We start from the raw sequence: 18805 nt of genomic DNA on the forward strand, positions 1-18805 counted from the left end.
CATTTATGTTTGAAAGGGCTCTTCATCACATTCCTTTCTGATGGTTGACTGCAGATCTGTATGGATACCGAGACTGTAATGTGCCTGTTAGTACATTGACCCATATCTACTCTAGATGTAATGTGCAATCAGTTTAAAGCAGACAGTGGTGTCTTTATTGTCCCACACAATTTGCTGGTCTCTTCTGTCTGCCTGCATGCTTTTTAACATTGAAGTAATTTGAAAAATTCTAGTAGGCTTCAGAAATCACGTTGAATTGCACTTATTATCAGAAGTGAATTTTTTCTGCTCTGTTCATTATCCAGGTTTCCTCCACTGGCTTACAGACTGTTCTGTTTGCTTTTCTTTTCTTTACATTTTCATGGTTTAGTTTTAATAAAACCATGGGGGTTTTTGATAGTTTATATTCAGGTAATGGTGTCACATCATTCTGAGCGTGCTCCCGAATAAATACTAGTTAAAAGCCCTGCAGAGTAATCAATTTTGGTGGTATCTAAAATGTAAGGCACTCCCACTATAGAGAGAGAAACTTGCAAGGTTTATGAACTTCAGTTTGTGCGTGGGAAAAATAATCCACAGGATATTGCTTACCTAGCCAGTGTTTAATCTCCTGTATCTTTGTCAGTCTGCTTCTCTCACTTGGGCATCAGGAAGGGTTCCAAAGCAGCCTGTCTTTCTCCTGTTTCCAGGGAGCTTTAATAATTTAGTAAATATTACTGAACATGGCCCAGGTCTACTACTGTGTTGTGTTCTGTGACAAACTGGGCATCCCTTCTTTGTTTTTCTACCATGGAACACAGGCTCCTTTATTGCCATCACTTCATATTCCAATTGAATAAGTAGTTGACTTGTCTGAAAGTGAGTGTACAGCTCTCTTCTGCTGTTCAGGATCAGTATTTACCCACCTAAAGAGTTAATTTTATTTTTTCCTAGGAAATTGTTGATTCATTTCTCAGTGGGTTTGAAACCTGCCTTTAGATGGGATGCAGAAGATGGGATAGCCTTAGAAGTGAGTCACAGTTGGGTCGCTGTTGTCAGTGGCTATATGGAGCTGTACCTTTGGAAAGAAATTCTGGATTCCCTTTTGTAAAATTTCTTCAAAGCTGTCTCTGCCATCAGAGACATCAGAGCCTCTGCCATCAGAGTTTTATCTCTTCACTAATATAGTGGCAGCAAGGGCAGCCATTCTAACTGTAGGTAGCGGCAGTCTGGGTACCATTTAGTGATTCATGTCCTAGAAAAACATGGTTTTACTGTTTCTGGCTCTCTGCTTAGAGCAGTGGCTTGCTGCTTAGGAAATAGTTGCGACTGAGGGCATCTGTCCTCTTTTTTTTTTTTTTTTTTTAATTTTACCCATCTAGATTTCCTTCAAACAAACAAATCCCCACAAAACAAACCTGAACTTTGAAACTTCATTCTAATCTAAACTAGAGATTAAGATACAGTGCATATCTATAGTAATAATGGTGGTAAAACACAACCAAACACCAAACCCACATTTCAAAGGGAACAATAAATCAATGGCCTACCCTATCTATTTGCATGTGAAACATTAACCAACGTGTTTTCTTGAGGTTGTTATTTAACATGTATATGAATTACTGAAAGTATACTAAAATATTGATCAAAATAAGGGTAGTAAATACAGAGGTAATACGTAAACAGCATGAGAAACTTGTTTACTTTATAAATTTGCACATATCAAAAAACACTCAAAGCTCTTAGAAATCTGAAATTACTCCAGCATATGGAAATGAATTGGTCATAAATAATCTCCTGAAATATTCAAATGTTTCAGACATACTTTTAAAAACAAGCAACCACAAGACAAGCAAACAGAAAGCTCCAAAACCACTCAAACAGGATAAAAACTGCCACAATCTCAAAGTTCCTCCTGAGCTCCTTTTCTTGAGTGCTGTACACTCTCCCCAGGGTTTGTCATCTTGTTGTGCCAAGTGGGTCATAATTCATAATAGTGGTGACTGTTTCTAGGTCAGACAAGTTGGGAAGAGTAATTTTGTACAAGGCACAGAAATAGTGCTTTACAATGGAAAGGTACTGCCTTGCTCCAAATTACTGCATTAACTGCACACCACAGACTAACTGAACTGTTGGTAGTGACGTGCCAGTTTTGCAGCTGGTGCAGTAATTCATCGCAGTATTGTCTGAAGAGGAAAGGAAGGGAATGAGGAATTTTAGATTACACATTTTTCAAGGTGGTGGAGGAAGGGACTGAACTATCCTGGTCACTATTCCGGCTGTGCCGTTGTCTTTGTGGTTTATTATATGTGTGGCACTTAACATACTTGCAACATTTGAAAATGGTATTAGAGTTAAAACTGCAGAACCAGGTGAATCTGCTCTGCTTTTCTTGGCATCAGACTTTAGCATGTGAGGGAGTAATGTACTAATATTATGTTAAACTCTTTGTTTATGAAAAGACTTTGAAAACTTCCCTACCACTCCTTGATGTGCCTATTAAAACAAAGAAAGGCAACTGGTAAAGAAGTGGTGTTAGAGAAGGAAGGTATGCTTTTAAGAGAAAAATGTATCCATACACAGACTGAATTCTTGTGGACCACAAATGTTAGAAAATTTTTAATACCACTGCATTGCAGGTGAAGTTGTTCTGTGGGCAATGGTAACTAAAGTCTTTGTTTTCCCTCCTTCCTAGAAATTAAGAAGCCACCAGTGGCCCCCAAACCAAAATTTGTCCTAGGACACAAGGCAGCACCTCCACCTGTCGCACCGAAGCCTGATATTGTACTTTCTGGTGGGATACAAGCAGCAAGGAAAACCAAGCCAGCAATTGCACCGAAACCAAAGGTTCTCAAGAGCTCCTCCATCCCCGAAGTTAAACCTCCATCATCTACACGAAAAAGCACAAAAAGCTTTGAGGAGCACAGGGAAGATTCTTCTCAAACTCTAGACCGTTTGAATTATAAAAATGAAACCTCAGAAGGGAGTACTGGAAACACAGCGTATATTCTACCTGTGTCACCTTGCAAATTTGAATGCCTTCATAAACTTGGAAATGGAGAGAACACCTGTAAAACTCAGATCATTCTTGAGCACTTTGACACCTTAGAAAACATCCAGCTTGGTGAAAGAAATGCACTGTCCCTGGGGGATAGTCACAATGAAAAATCGGCAAGTAGAAGTCAGGTGGTTTTGAAAGCCAGCATTTTGGAAGAGAAACTTAAGGATGTCCTAACTCATGGTGTGTTTCCTAACAGCAGTCCTGTGAGGCACAGGTATGCAGACAAATTTGACAAAGGGAATGGCAGCAGTTCCAAGAATGATGTTAAAATAGAGTTTATGGAACTTGTACAATCTTCATCATCTTCTGAGGTAGTTAAAGGGAAGCAACAAAATGCTGATGGTAAAATTATTGCTGATGAGTTTCAGATGTCTGAAATTTGTCCTAGTTTGATTGAAAATAATCACAGTTGTTCTTCCTCATTGGACAAGGAAACTCTAGAGAATGAAAATTTAAGTAGCAATAGGAAGTGTTCAGGTGAAGTAGGAATGAAAGCAGATGCTGATAAAGCCTCCCCTGAAATATCTTCAGTCCTGAGCTCCAAAGTGCTTCCTGTCCCTAAGCCAAGAAAGACACGTGCTGCGTGTCTAGTCCGTCAGGATGGCATAGACAGCACAGGGGAAGGAACAAAGGAGCCATCTAATTCAGAGAAAGATTCTCATGGTGTTGTGGACCAAAGCTTAAAAAAGCCAGCAAGAATTAATGTCCTTGGTCAAAGTGTTTGTTATAATAATAATGCTGCAGAAGTGTTTCATCCTGAAAAATGTGAGGTAACTCAAAGCGATGCAGAAAAAATGTCTCAGGTAAAGGAGCCTGCTGTGAAAGAGTCAACTTCACAAAATCTTTTGCCTCAGTTTTCACACGGAAGCCCTGATTTGGGGAGACATGTTGAATCTTCTTTAAATGCAGACCATAACTTCATGGATGAGATAACAGATGACACCAGTATGCCAGATGCTGTGGACAAAAGGACTGTCTTTGTCAGGTGTGATACCCTGTCCATGAGTTTGCCAAAGCAGGTCAAATTGGCAAGCAGTCAGCACTCACCTGCTGCCAACTGCCTCCATGTTTCGCCACAAAACTTGGAAAGTAAAGAACTTAAAATAAAGGATGAGACTTCCCCAAAAGTTATTCCTAAGAAACCACAGAGACATGGCCTTCCAGCTGCTGGCCTGCTGAAAAAAGCTGCGTCAGCAGAGCTTGTGGACAAAAGTTCTTACACCTCCAGTGAAGACAAATCGAACAGCCTTCTAGAGGGATCTCACTTTGCACATCCACGAGCCAAGGAGCAGGATGCACTTTCGTCTTGTGACATACCCAAACGTTCTTCTGAAAAACCTGTCTGGAAGTTACCTCATCCTATTCTCCCCTTTTCAGGAAATTCTGAATCATTAAAAACTGCCACCAGTTTCAGCCACTTGACTGTTGTGACGAAGCCTAGGGCCAAGTCTCTCTCTGCTGTGGACATGGACAGGACAGACAAGCCCTGCAAAGACCATCACAAGAAAAATAGTTTGAAAAAGCTTCTGAACATGAAACTGTCGGTTTGCTTAAAGAAAAGTGATTTCCAAAAATTTCTGTCTAAAGGCAGCCAGTCAGTGGAGAGTGCTATTGCCAACCTTTCCAGTGGGAATGGGTATGGAAATAGCAGCACTAATATAGGGTCTGTAGGCAGTGAAAGGAAAGCTAAATCTGCCAAGGCGCATTCCGTGGAAATAAGTAGTCCAGCATTACAGAAGAAGAGGCAGAGAAACAGAAGTCAGCCTGAGATGCGAAATAACCAAAGGCTGGAGTCTTTAGAAAGACATGGACTTTGGGGAGAGAATTTGTCCCAAATGCCTTTGAATTCTGTAACCAGCACTTGTGATCCAGAGTACGAGAATGTGCGTCACTATGAGGAAATACCTGAGTATGAGAACTTGCCTTTTGCTATGGGTGCTAGGAGAAATCTCTGCTCGGAATGGCAGAACTCCAGCAGCTTGGAAGACCAGAGCACTGACTTCTATGAAGTTGAGGAGCCTTGTGAAGCTACAGGCAGGCGTTGGAGACTTGACAGGTAAAATAAAGAGAAAAGGGATGTTGAACCACTGCATTGTAATTCTGTTGGTTGTAAATATGTTTAAATGATAACTTGACAGGCTGTACCTCTTCCATTAAACGTCAGCAGGACAGTTGTTCCTGTATGTCTTTCTGTAGGCTTTTGTTGTTTTGAAAACTCCTTGCACTTGGCAGTGAGTCAAAAGGGAAAGTAAGCTAGTTATTCCTCATATATTCCTCAAAATTTGGGAAACTTTTCCATGTTTAATTAAAGCAAATCAGATACGGTCATGTATTTGTATTTAAGAATACTTCAATGGGGAGGAATGAACCTTACCAGTCTCACAATGAACTGGAATAACTATGCAAAGAGTGCATAGTTGCTAGGTTTGTCGGGGGAATGAATATATTTTTAGATCTGTTGATAGAGCTGGGAAGAGCAGACAAGCTTTTGGTTATGCAATTTCTTCATCAGGTCTGGAAAGCTTTTTTGGGTATAACAGAAGCTACTGCCTCTCTCTAAATACAGTGAGTCTTCTGAATCTGTCTGTGCTCCCAGCGAAGGTGGTAGTGGTGCACAATTTCTGTGACTCATAAAATATTAGCGTGATGGGGTTTGGTAACTCTGCAGGTTGCTGCTGTGTTTCTTTAGCTCAGGAGGTAGTGGAGACAGATAGTGTCAGCAGATTTAAAAAGGGATTGGACAGGTTCATAGATATGAGGAAACGGTCTCCATTTGCCCCAGGGAGGTTTAGATTTGATATTAGGAAAAACTTATCCACTGGGTGGTCAGGCATTGGAATAGGCTACCAAGGGAAGTGGTGAAATCACTGTCCCTGGAAGTGTCCAAGAAATGTCTGTCTGTGGCACTTGGGGACACGATTTAGTGATGAACTTGGCAGTGCTGGTTTAAGAGTTGGACTGAATGATCTTTGAGGTATTTTCCAACCTTAATGATTCTGTGATTCTACATCCAAAACGGCTGCTAAATGGAATAGGCAGGAATAGACCTTTTAATATTTGTATTGCTGTGATGGATGCTGGGAAGAGAAATAGGCCACAGGGAGTGGCCAGAGTCATGTGCTCTCCCTAAACAGCGTCACTTAGTGTGCCTGTCAGTGTGGTAACATGTGAAGCATTGCTTTGTCTCTACATGGTATCATGAAATTTCTTAAGTTCAGCTGATCAGTTTATCTTACCAGATCCTAAAGATTTATCTCAAACCAACAATAAGGATTTGAATCAAATATGCAGCCTGTATATTTCAAAGTCCCCAGCAAACTTCACACTATTGAGAACATATGAAAAACAACAAGAATAAATGAATTAGCTTCTAGATAGTCACATTTAACTTCCTTTTTCCCTGAGAGTTACTAAGCTTTGTTTCATTTTTGGATGGGTATATAGTAAACACGTGCTCCAAAGAGTCTGTGTTGTCTTATATAGGAAGAGACAAATATTTTAAGGGGCATCCTATGTTAATTGTTTTATAGCTAATATTGTCAACATGGGTCTGTTTGTTGGGAAGGGTGAAACCGTATAATGGAAAAAAAGATTTCCAGTTATGGGCTAGGCACTGGTACTTTTATTCAAGAGGTTGTTGAGTATATTAATAGTTTACAGCGGAGTGTTTCTTAGTTTTGTCTTTGGTATACTTTAAGCTCCTGACAGAGTGTATGCTTTTTGTGTAAGTCTAATCTTTGAGCATCTTTCAGGGATTTTGACCATGCTCTCTTGGTATTTCCTCAATTTGGTGTACCTAAGAAGGGTGAGACCAAACTTGCATAAGGATGCATTTCATGTGTTTATGTGACTCACTTTGGTTTGTGTTGTTTTGTTCTGAATACAGGCGAATATCTGTCAGCTTTAGGAAGAGGATAGTTTTGCTGTATGAAGCATGGTAGATGTGAGATTGCAGTTGCTCCTGAAGTGAAATTCTGTGGTTTTCTTATTTGGCTAAATGTGTGAGATTTATTGTTACTCCCTCTCCACACAAACCTCCCCCCATACCAATGGTGATATAAGGGTTTAAGTGGTCTCTCTGACACACCTACACCTGAAGCTGCTCCCTAAATTGGATGTCCTTGGCTGGGTTTGTGTTGTTTTTCTTTAAAAAGCGCCCATAGAAAACAAGAACTAGAGCCATTAATGTGTTTATTTTAAATCAAATGAAATAGTCGGAAACTGCCTTAGGAAGCAAGTAATGCTTGTAGTTACTTCAACAGATTTCAGAGAATAAAGAAATCCCTGGGGAAAAAAAGGGGACATAACAGTACAGTAGTCTCCTGACCTGGATCAGTGCTGCTGGGACAGCAGGGATGAATATTCGTTTTGGCTCTGCCTTGGGAGGTGTAAGGGTCCTCGCCCAGACAGGCCAGGCAGGCAGCTTCTCCAGTTTTCCCATCCAGTATTATCTCAAATCCTTTGAAGCTTCCTTATCAATGTTGTCTTACCCTCTCTGCATAGTTCTGTAAGAGCTTTTTATCATTTCCTGGACCAGGCTGTATTATAAAACCAGTTAGAGAAACAGTGCTGCTGTTGTTACTGAAATAATTGCCTCTCGCGTTTTCCCCAGCCTGTCAGAACACGCACTCAACTCTTTTTCATAGATTGTGGCACACAAATTCCTGTAATGCACTGCTAATGGGGATCTCAAAGCAAATTATCTTATGATTAAAACCAGTGTACAAATGAGATTGTTCTTCTGAGAAATTCAGACCAATAGCCCACACTTCTAGTCATAATAGCACTTTCACTATATTAAGTCTGAATGCCAGTCTTACCATTACCAGAAGAGTTCAGTGGTGTCTTCAGCTCATGCTACATTTCTTTCTGGAGGAAGAAATAAAATTTTGATAATGTACTGAATGCTTTGGTGGTTACAGAGGAATTTCCTCACAATCCCATCTGGTGAAACCAGTATGCTTTAATGGAGAATGGTAATAGCTTTTGACACTTTTATTTGAACTTCATGTGTTGCATTTAATTCAGCTGGGTATTGTTTGCTTGAGCCTTCCCATAGGGAATTACATGCAAGTGGCAGGCCTGGGTAATTAATGGTAGGTAGCAGTTGTCAGGATTTAATTTCTGAGATATTTGATGTCAACCTCCTTTCTACTGAAAAGAGAAGGCTTGGCTTTGAACGGAAGAGAGTCAGGGTCCTGATCTGGTGTATGAACCACTGAGGTGGAACAGGAACTCTCAGCTGCTGCTGAGAGTCAGAATGGATTAGGCTTTTGTTAAGTAGTTCAGGGGAATATTCTCAATAAAGTAAACAGTGTAAATAGCTTGGGAGCAGATAGTCTATGTTTTGTTCCCACTATACAAAAAAGAAGTCTTTCAAAATGGTGCTTAAGGATTGTTTATTTTGGTCTAGCCTACCTGTTTAACTGCCAATTTAAAGTGGATAATTTAGATGAATGTTGCTTTTATGAGTACTCTGTAAGCAATGTGAGTGAAGACTAGATGCTGTGAGATAGAAAATGTGCTGTTAAATGTAAAAGAAGTTTTAAATATCGTTATCCAGTCAGATAACAGGAAATGCAGCTCTCTGGGATTGCTGGGTTTTGTGGGGGTTTTTTGTAGGTTTGGGGGTTTTGTTTGTTTGTTTGTGGTTTTGTTTGTGGTTTTCCTTTTGGTATTACATTTTCCTATGCAAGGCAGCTGTATTTTAGGTTGAGTGAGTCTACTCCTTCAGCCTTCTGGGAATAGCATGCTGTATTTACTGGCTACTTTTGACTGTGTTCCTTGAAGATGTTGCAAATGTACATGACTGCTATTTTATTTATGACTGTGTTGTTGTGTTTCCAGCTAGGATTTTTCTTTGGAAAGGCCTGGAGAGGGGGGAGTACCATGTGACAACAATCCTTTATGATTTCAATGTTGGTGTAATCAAATATGACTTTGTATTTTACCAACACCCGCTGATTTAGAATAATCCATTGGTTTTCTAGAAATGAGCATGTCAATGCAAAATATAAGTTTAGTTTTCTGTACTAAATTCTGCTTTGGGGGCTGAGTCCCCAGAGGTCAATTAAGTATCCATGAAAACCTTAGTGGAATATTGAATTTTGTATTGAAATCTGTGTGGTTAAGCACTTTGCTTTGATACATATTCCTCTTTGATGTTGTGGTGGGTTGTGTGTTTTTGGGGTTTTTTTTTGCAATTGCAAAATTCCCATTCAGAAACATTAAATTAATAAAAGACTGCAAGATCTAAATAGCATTTAGAATATTGCAAGTTCAAGCCCTTATGCTGAGTTTTGAATGCACAAAATACATTTTAGGAATTGGATGTGTTATACCCATGTAGTCTTTTTATTGAATTTTTTTTTTTAAATATATAACTTCCAGATAAGTAGAGGCCAAGTATGTAGAGATATCTTTTTTTAATATTTCATCTGTTTCTCAAAGATTATTTTCTGATCTGAAGAAGGTCAGTTTCTCCTTCTGCATCAGCTCTGTAGTTTTGCCTTGTCTTCCAATCTCCCCCATGTGTCTAGCTGGCTTCTGCCATCCTTGGTTGTACATAAAATTCTTTCCCTGCAATTGCCCATCAGGTTTTAATGAAATAGTTTTGATAATAGGCTGTTTAGGTTTCCTTTCAGGCTTCATTATCCTTAGTCATGTGTTATCACTGGCTTTCTTTTTGTATTGTGCTTCCTTTCCCCTTCCCTCCTTTTCTCAGTCGTGAAGAGAAGTTTTCCTTAGCATTGGAGTATCTTTCAGTTATACATATACAGCTTTACAGTGTAGTCTGCTATACAACCTGAAATAAAATGCATATACTGTAAGAAGAAAATAGGCACTCTGGAAAAATACTCAAATCTTCAAAAGCAAACTGGTAGAACTATGCTGATACTTCCCCCCCTTGCCTCCTCCTCTTTTTAAGATTTTTAAAATATCAGAATAAATAGAAACTTTATTATAATCTTGACACATTCTCATGCAAATATGTTTTTGAGATGTGCTGATTTACTCTGTTTTGACAGTGGGAGAGATTCTGAGGTCTGATTGTCTCCATCTTCAGTGCGGGAGAGAAAGAAGTTGGAGAACTACATTTTTCCAATACTGTTATTCTGGTGTACAATCCAGTCAGGAAAAGATTTAAAATGTCTTATGACATTGAAATAATTGTGAAGATCCCCAAGATGGTAGTGAAAAATAATTTTTATCTTTGATATTTGTTTAATCCCTCTTTTCAAGGGCTCCCTCTTGATTTTGATAAAAGAAACAGATGGGTGAAGAAGGCTGGCATGGCCAGGGAAACTTCTGACAGAGTTGGAGGTGCAATAGCAAAAGTCTTGTAAGTTATCAGGAGGTATTAAAAGTGCTACATAAAAACAGGTGTGGTTTCAATTCTCGATGTTATCTTTTTATTTTATGAGAGGCAGTAAGGTGGCGTCAGTGGTGATGAGGCCACTGCCCAGGTGCTGAGTGAATCCTCATCTGCTTTCCAAAAGATTTGGTGGCTACTTTGGTCAGTCTCATGCAGTCTAGAAAATGACATCATATTAACCTTGATGCACATGCAATCCATATTAAAAATGGCATTAAAAGAGCCGTTTTGAGGGTAAACTTTGCTATCCTTTGTTTCCCACTGAAGAAATGCTCATCGCAGATAGCAAAAATGTCCAAACTTGTGTTGCCATTGCTCCCCCGGTACAATACAAGGATGTCCTTGTCCTTCCGGTGACGTTGCCCTCAGCTCAGTGCTCTGGCTCTTGGCTTCAGCTGGAGGGTGGCTCGGTGTGCCGAGGGGGAGCCGAAGGAAGCAGAAAGCTGCTGCGTCCCTTAGGCTCCTTCCTAACCCCCCCTGCTCGTGGCTAACAGGAACTCAAGTGTCACGCACTTTCGGAAATTTATCTGCACTGCTTTATCTTCTTCTTTCCTCTTTTATTCCATGTTTGTGTTTTTCCTAATTTTGGCATTCTTCGTATGTATTTCCTTTTCTTGAAGACAGAGGAAGCTAAGTTAACGCTGCATATTTGTCACCGATGGTGGCCTTTCTCCCCCGCCTCCACTGTGTGCGCTCTGTCTCCTTTTGCCAACTGTGATATAAATTAGCAAAATGTAGCTCTAGAGAATACATCAGATGCAGAGTGGAGAGTCAAATGTGATATGGGAATTGATGAAAGACCCATTTATATGTTCAACAGCAGCCTTTTCCTGTGGGTTATTTTCAGCATCGGCTCAGGAAATGTGCTTGTGGAGCTCTGTGGCACAGTGATATTCCAACTGCATTCTAATGTAATAGTATGTGTAAAACAGTAAGATTTTTAGGTGGCACAAAATAAATGCGTAAATAAAGTGATCAAAATATAAACGTAGTTTTCATTTAAATGCCAACAGTGATATTAATATGCCATATTTACCCAGCATTTCTATTTGACCTAGTTAAAAATGTTTTAATGAAGAGATTTACAAAACTGTGCAGCTATGTTGTTTCAATACACTAGATAAAATTTAGGTAAAGAAATGCTGGTTTTATTTTAGATGCTAGAATCCAGTAAGCTTCATTTAGAAACAGAAGGTTAATGCAAGTTTTAATTTTTTTCTGAAATATCTTTGTGCTTATGAAAAACTGTTCTACTGAAGCAGAAGAAGACTAAAGAAATCTTTAAGATGCATGTAAATAAATAGAGGTAGTTTTTACCAAATCTACCATTTTGAAAGCTACAGCCTGAGCCTTATGGCTCAGTGATTTCAACTGCTCGGAGATCACTTGGTTTTTTTGTTGCTTTTTTTCCCAGTGGTGTTTTTGGGGGTGGGCTGTTCTGTACAGATTTTTATCTAAGATGAAAAGTTTATAAAGAGTGTCTAAATCCCATTCTTCTAATTTGTGCAAAAGATGGAGGAAGACATAGCACAAGTCTAATGAATAATCTTGCAAACAGCTCAGTTACTCTTTACTCTCAGTCTGTGTTACTCTTGACCAAACTATTTCATCCTCTCTTTTCTGACATACTGTCCAGGAAGCTGCATCAGCTCCTGTGCGTGCAGAGTTGTGTGTTTAGGAACTAAGCCACTCCAATTTTATTTCAGATCTAGGTCACTGCCTTTTGAGTAATCTGTTACTCAGCTTTCTTTTGTCATCTTCTCGATATCTGGTATGTAAAAAAACCTGAGTGCAATAGGATGTGCATTATTTTTAAACTGAGTGAGCGGCTGTTTGAAGAGAGATATTGGAGCCCTGATTCAGGAATAATCATGTAAAAATCATAAAACTAATGCTGAGTCAATAGAGAAGATATTGGGTAGGGCCTTGCATTAACTGTGATTACAGTGAGCAGAAGTAGCTATGCATTGAAATGTCATTGTAGCTCTGGCAGGGTAAGGTCAATTTTATTTGAAATTAGTATTAATAGGGAGTTAATTCTCACTTGATCTAAGTTTTCGCTTTCCTATTTGATACATTTGTTTTGACTTTTTTTGTCACAATTACATTATAGTTAACCAGAAGTCTATTTAGTGTGTGCTGGAGTTCTCTTGTGGTTTTTCCTTTTTTTGCGTGACTGGAAAACGAAGTGTTGTTTTTCTTCTGATTCTGCCATCGTTTCCCAATCTACTTCATCCCACTAGGGTCTGTTTTGTGAATTGAGGGAAGTTAGAATAAGAGGTCCTGATTGTGAACAAGTGCCATATTTTTCTGGTCCTTTTTCATATTGTTTTTGCCAGGAGCTTCTTCCAAAGATCTTTCCCATGAGCATTGCAGATCTCCCTATGAAACAAGAATTAGTGATAGGGGAAGGCAAAAAGCTCTAAATGCTGCTGTAAATCTCTGTAAGGAGATAATTTGAGAGCTGTTCGCACCGTTTTTAAACTGTGCTTTCTAAAGTCATGCTGCAAAGTATGTTCATGACTGTAAATTCTCTTTACCTACCCTGGGAGTCAGGTAATCCCTCACAGCATTTAGTGGTGATGGAAAGCACCAGTGCAGGGACCCCTTTCCCTTTACATGCTTCCAGCCAAGGGTTTATATCCCTAGGTTTTGCCACAGTATTTCACTTTACAGTACCAGTGCTCGATACTGTCCCATTGTACCCTCCTGGATCATTGTCTCCTACATTGGCATCATCTCCTTTTGGCACCTTTGCTGGGATGGGTAAGATAAGTAAGACTCCTGGCCTAGGCTGCATTTCACTCTCATTTTTTGCTTCATGGTCCAATATGCCCAAAGCAGAATGGAAAAGCAGAGGGACACGAAGATGACAGTGAGGGAGGGGATTTTTTATCTCTAATGGTAGACAGTCACTGTTGTTCAGAAGGTCTGAAGTTCAGGTGACAGTTCTGAATTTATGATGGATTAGGCTCCAGGTGCATCTAGAGTGGTATGAAATTCGTTTTTATGCTTTCTAGACTGGCTTGTGAAAGGAAATGTGCCTGGTGTTGACTTCTTCAGGTTGTGGAGGGAAAGTATTGCAGCAAAATGTAACTCATTCAAAAGGTGCACTAATTGATGCCTTCATAATCTTGCTGATCAGTTCTCTCATGATGTATTTTCTTAAACATTCCATAGAAACCCACTTGTGATCTTGGTTAGTACTTATGTTTATTTGTCAATCTGAGTGTCTGTCCTGCTTGTCCTGATGTCAGCTGTGCCTGGCTGTTCAGGCGCTGAGCTGTCCTGCTGTGGGCGCCAGTTTTCTTGCAGACTTTTAAAGTGAGACCTCTCTCTTTCTTATCCTTTTCTTTTCTAATGTGGCTTTGCTGTGGTGAGTGTAGAAACATTTGAAGCATGCATGTGTGTTTATGTTGAACTTTCCAGGGAACTGAGGAATTGTCAACAAACGGTCCCACTGAAGATGACTTCGGTGAGCATGGGAGGCTGCCTGTGGTGAGCCATCCTTGGGTGCCCCTGGCCTTAGGAGTTCACGTTTGCAAATCACAGCTAAATAAGGAGATAATTTGAGATCAGTTTGCACTTTTTTTAAACTGTGCTTTTTAAAATTGTGCCATGGAGATATGGGCATGACTCTATTGATCATAGTGTTCCTGACGTAGGCTTACTGAGAGAAAGGATTACTTAATAAATTTTGTACCTTTTTTTTTAATGTGAGGCACATATGACAAATGTGGGGTTTTTGTTTCAGTTTGGTTTTTGGTGCATTTTTTGGTTGTTGATGTTTTTTGTTTTGGTTTTTTTGTTGGTTGTTTGCTTAGAATGTGAGTCAGCTGTATTTTTATTTCATCTCATTGAGGAAAGTAGTATGTGCTGTCTTGACCTAAGGATAACAAATGCTAAACCAAATGCTGCTGGCTGCAAACACTGGGATAACTTGGTTCAAGCAAGTCAGGTGCAGAAGTTTGCAACTGCAACGTGCTCAGCCAAGTATAGAAGGAGCTGCCAGTGGCATGATCTAACAGCCCAAATGTCATGGCAGCTCTCTCAGTGTTTGTGATATCCTCCTTGCCCAGAAGTCCCAGGTGTAACCAGTGAGTGCCAGAGGTAAGGACTGGGACAAAGAGGGTCGTTGTTGGTGTTTGTCCTGGCAAGAGCAAACTCCTGGCATTTCCACATGGCCTCTCTCAGCAGCCAGCCCATTGCCCAGGAGGCAGCAGATGTTTTTCACAGTGCAAATGGCTCTGAATGAAAATGCATTTCAAATAGATTGTATTGAGCTTTTATTTTGATAGTGTATTTCTGTCATCAAGATCCTGTCTTTTTGTAAAAAAAGTGGACACGAATGAGTGCATACAGTACATATTATATTGTTTAAAATAATTCTGGTTCAACTTTTGAAGTCTTTAAATTGAAATTTGAAAAAGGAATCTGGAGTGCACAAACTATTTTCAGTTGTAGTTGCTCAGCTGGATGCTAGTAGTTTCTGTTTTCTAGCTGTGATTCTTGAGGAGTGTTTATATTTGTAATTGAATCCTTAAAATTCCCTAACCAGCCTGGAGAGAATATAGCACAATAGAGCTAAGCAATGCAAATAGTCATGGATTCATTGGTTTTGTTTGTTTGCCCCTTGTTTTGTGGTGCTTTTTTTTATTTTAAAGCGCCTCTATTATTGTAGAGGTCTGTTTTCTTCCTTGCCATGCCACCTGTGGCAGGATCGCTTGCAGAAGGAACTAATGAATCTCACAGGCATGATCTGTTTAGTTAGTCTTAAAAGATATAAAGAAAAAGAAGATCAAAATCAATTGTCATGTTCCTTGGGATCACACCAATAAAAATTAATGTCTAGTTGCCTTTTTTCTTGTTATTAGTCATAATAGAAGAAGAACTTACTAATATCATTGACTTCTTACTGCAGAAGAACAAATGGCATAACGTTAGCGCTGTTGTGTAAAATCATATTTGAGAGGGCACCTTGCTATCTTGCTCTCTTGCTGTGAAAAAGCACCATTTTTGGCAGAGAAGTTGAAGCCCAAGCAGCTTGGCTGCAATAAGGCAACCAGTCTCCAATGCTGGCAGCCACATCAGCACTGCGAGACGCAGCAGCATCCACCAGCCCTTCTCACACTGTCCACTACCCCTAGAGAAGAGAGATGTGATCAGCTTCAGCTTTTTTCATCTGTGAGTCTGTCGTTAAACCAGAGAGGTGACTGGTGCTGTAGAAGTAATCCCCCTGGCCTGGGTTGCATTTCATCTTCATTTGCTGCTTCATGGTCCAGTGTGCCTGAAGGAGAAATGAAAAGCAGGGGGACATGAAGACATGAAGGGATGGGATATTTTTAGCTCTAATGGTGAACAGCCACTGTTGTTCAGGGAATCTGAAGTTCAAATGAGAGGTGAATATTAAGCTCCAGTTAAGCTCCAGGTGCATCTAGACTGATATGAAATTCATCTTTGTGCTTTCCAGACTGGTTTGCTGGTGTTGACTTCTTCAGGCTGCTTGTGGATGGGAGGTATTGCAGCAAAATGTAACTCATGCGAAAAGTGCTGTAATTGATGCCTTTGCTAATCTGGTTGATCACTAATCTCTTAATGTATCTTTTTAAACCTTCCATAGCCCATACATGATCTTGGTTGGCATCCTTTATTATCTTAGTGCTTTGCCAAGTGCGCGTGCTTACTAGAACTGGTTTTCTTTTTCCAAAAACCTGCACTAATTAAATAATAAAGACACTGGACTGTCTTTAAAAAGAAGCATTAAAAAAAAGCAGAAGAAATTCACTAAACAAAACAAAAGGGTTATTAACCAAGCATTAATTTCACTTTTGCTTTGACTTTCCAGGGGCATCTTCTGTTGTTTGAGGACCCAAATCAGGGAATTACTTCCTAAATTGTTTTGGGATATTAATTTGAGTTCTATATTTACAGTCCTTCCTCAAAAGAGATTCTGAATTTTGATAGAACCAAACAGAAAAGATTCTATAGAACATTTTGTTTCTTTAGGTCTTTTACCATTGCATTTTCCCAGAAGTGAACAACTAGAGTTCTAGGAGGGAATCAGTTGGTGAGGCATGCTTACAGCTATTGGGAGTATGAGGGGCTATGAAAAAATGACAATGTTATAAGCTATTGCCTTCACAGAGATCCAGTGTGGTTTTAGGTCTTAAAAAGCTAGCAGCTGAATATTCCCTAATTACTAAAATTGATTGCAGGGAATGGTGAAGTTTAAAACTGTAAATGGATAAGCACTAATAATAGTTGCTTGCTCTTTGGGGAAAAATGAGGTGCAAGCAGCTGTGAAAAGATGGTGAAATGCCGTAATGATACTAAAAGAATTTGAGATGAAATATTATAATACGGCATGTTAAGTTGCTCTCTGAAGTTCTGGTATGTGTTTTTTAGTTGAGTAGGAACTTCAGTTTGTGTAATTTTGCCTCTGTGATGAAAGCTTGCTTTAAAAATAAATAAACATAGACACCCACAAAAAACATGCAATAAAATACTGGAGGAAGACACAGAAAGATAAAGCTGAGTATACCAGAGACTCCTTTTAAAACAAGAAAAGGATGAGAAGTGAAGAGTTTAGCAGAGTGTTGTGTGCAAGGCTGTGTTCATTCAGCATTCCTACATATTTTTATTACTTACTGAAAGTAGGAAAAAGATCTAAAAATAATGAAGATCACAAGGAAATGTGTGTAAAGCAGTAGCGTGGATGAATCTATTTTAGAAAATACTTTGGAGCTGTGGAAACTTGCTTTTTAGTAGTTATGGTGATGCTAACACTTGAAGTCATTCCAATATACTATAAAATACTTAATGTTGGAGCATTCCATGGCAGAGAATCTTTCTGAATGATCTCAGTCAACCTTAAAGTACTATTTGCCTTCTGAAGAATTTGGAAACTGAGACTGAAATGTTAATTGTGACTCCAGGCTATAGTGCCCTATGGAGGGTCCATATCAACAGTGTCTGAAAGTGAAGCCACAGGTGTATTTGAAGCTTCTATAATAAGACAAATAAACTAGTCTAAACTAGTGTTGGTCATCTCTTGAAGACAATAAGTAGTTTTTATGCTGATTCCCAGTGGTAATAGTCTGATGGCAATTTTTAAGTTTTGACAGTTTATCTTGCTGTATGTCTTGCTAGGACTAACATGTTTTATTTCATTAGTATTTTACTATTGCAATAGGAAAATACTGCACAACACAAATGCATCATCCCATAAACCACTCATTCCAAGGCAAACGAATGATTCTTTCATTTTAGGTGTGAAATAAAAAAGCCCCACATCTATATTTAGATTACTTGCTCACGAGATATGGCAAGATGTTCTTACTCAGTGCACAGCACAGTGAGTTGGCAGGGCTGGTGTTTCACATGACTGATAATGCAGAAGTTTCTATGGGTATTGCTGTGGGTAGGACAAAGAATCGTGATGAAGAGGGAACAAGATAGAGACAGTTCACAGTATCCCCAAAATACCTATCAGAAGAGCCACTTAAAATAAGCCTTACTGCATGCTTGTGGTATTTTGGAAAAGGGGGATAAATATGTGCTAGAAAAGACTGTTTATTTAAAGATTTACTACTATTTCCAAAGGCAGTTAAAGTGCAAGGGATATCACTTTATCCTGAGATAACTTTAGGAGAACCATACATACACTTATGTTATAGATGACTTCAGAGGTAAAAGTGCAGACAAGAGTAATCAGTAAATACAGATCTGCTTTCTGTTTCACCAAAAAAGCCATAGCATTTACCATGAAAGGTTAAGGTGTAATGTATGAGGGGAATTGCCTGTTCTTCAGCACATGGCTGATAAACACAAATGAACCCAGTAAGTCTGTCCCCATTTTCATTGAAGAAGAGGACACAACTGCAGATATCACCACAAAGGTGATATCCCCCTGGCTCCAGTATTGCATCCTATCCCTGAGCTGATGGCTTGTTTGATTCTGGAAGATAGCTGAGTGTGAACTGACTCTTGATCATTAATCATCTAATCATCCAATGTGTTCTTTCTTTAAAAAGCAAAGAAAAGAAGGGAAAAAGTATTAAAAACACCACTTAAAAAACCCTCAACATAATGTATTGTGTGGAACAACCTGAGTGCTGTGAACTGAGCAAATATAGGGTAAAAGTGGGGTAGATACTGTATGTAAGATTTTATATATGGTTCTCTCAACTGTCATAGCTTCCTTTACATGAATAGTATGGGCATAAGCACTACAAAGGCCAGAAAAGGAGCTTACTGCTTAAACATTCTGATTTATAGGAAGAAAAAAAAAATACAGGGAGTGCCTGACGTTTGTGGACACTTACTACCCATCCTAATTATCACTAGTTAATTATTAAAATTTTTAAGGTTTTTTTTTTTTTAACTGAAAC

General features: G+C 39.2%; 1 protein-coding gene across 3 annotated transcripts in view; it reads left to right on the plus strand.

Annotated features, from left to right (window-relative positions):
* Positions 1 to 18805, plus strand: part of FGD6 (FYVE, RhoGEF and PH domain containing 6) — a 72777-nt gene that overhangs the window by 7562 nt on the left and 46410 nt on the right. For all 3 annotated transcript variants that reach the window (XM_059846769.1, XM_059846767.1, XM_059846766.1), the window contains exon 2: positions 2675 to 5096. In XM_059846769.1, the coding sequence (XP_059702752.1) occupies positions 2675 to 5096 (2422 nt within the window). The remainder of the gene's footprint in view (positions 1 to 2674; positions 5097 to 18805) is intronic.

This window comes from Haemorhous mexicanus, chromosome 5 (assembly GCF_027477595.1).
Source record: "Haemorhous mexicanus isolate bHaeMex1 chromosome 5, bHaeMex1.pri, whole genome shotgun sequence".
NCBI lineage: Eukaryota > Metazoa > Chordata > Aves > Passeriformes > Fringillidae > Haemorhous > Haemorhous mexicanus.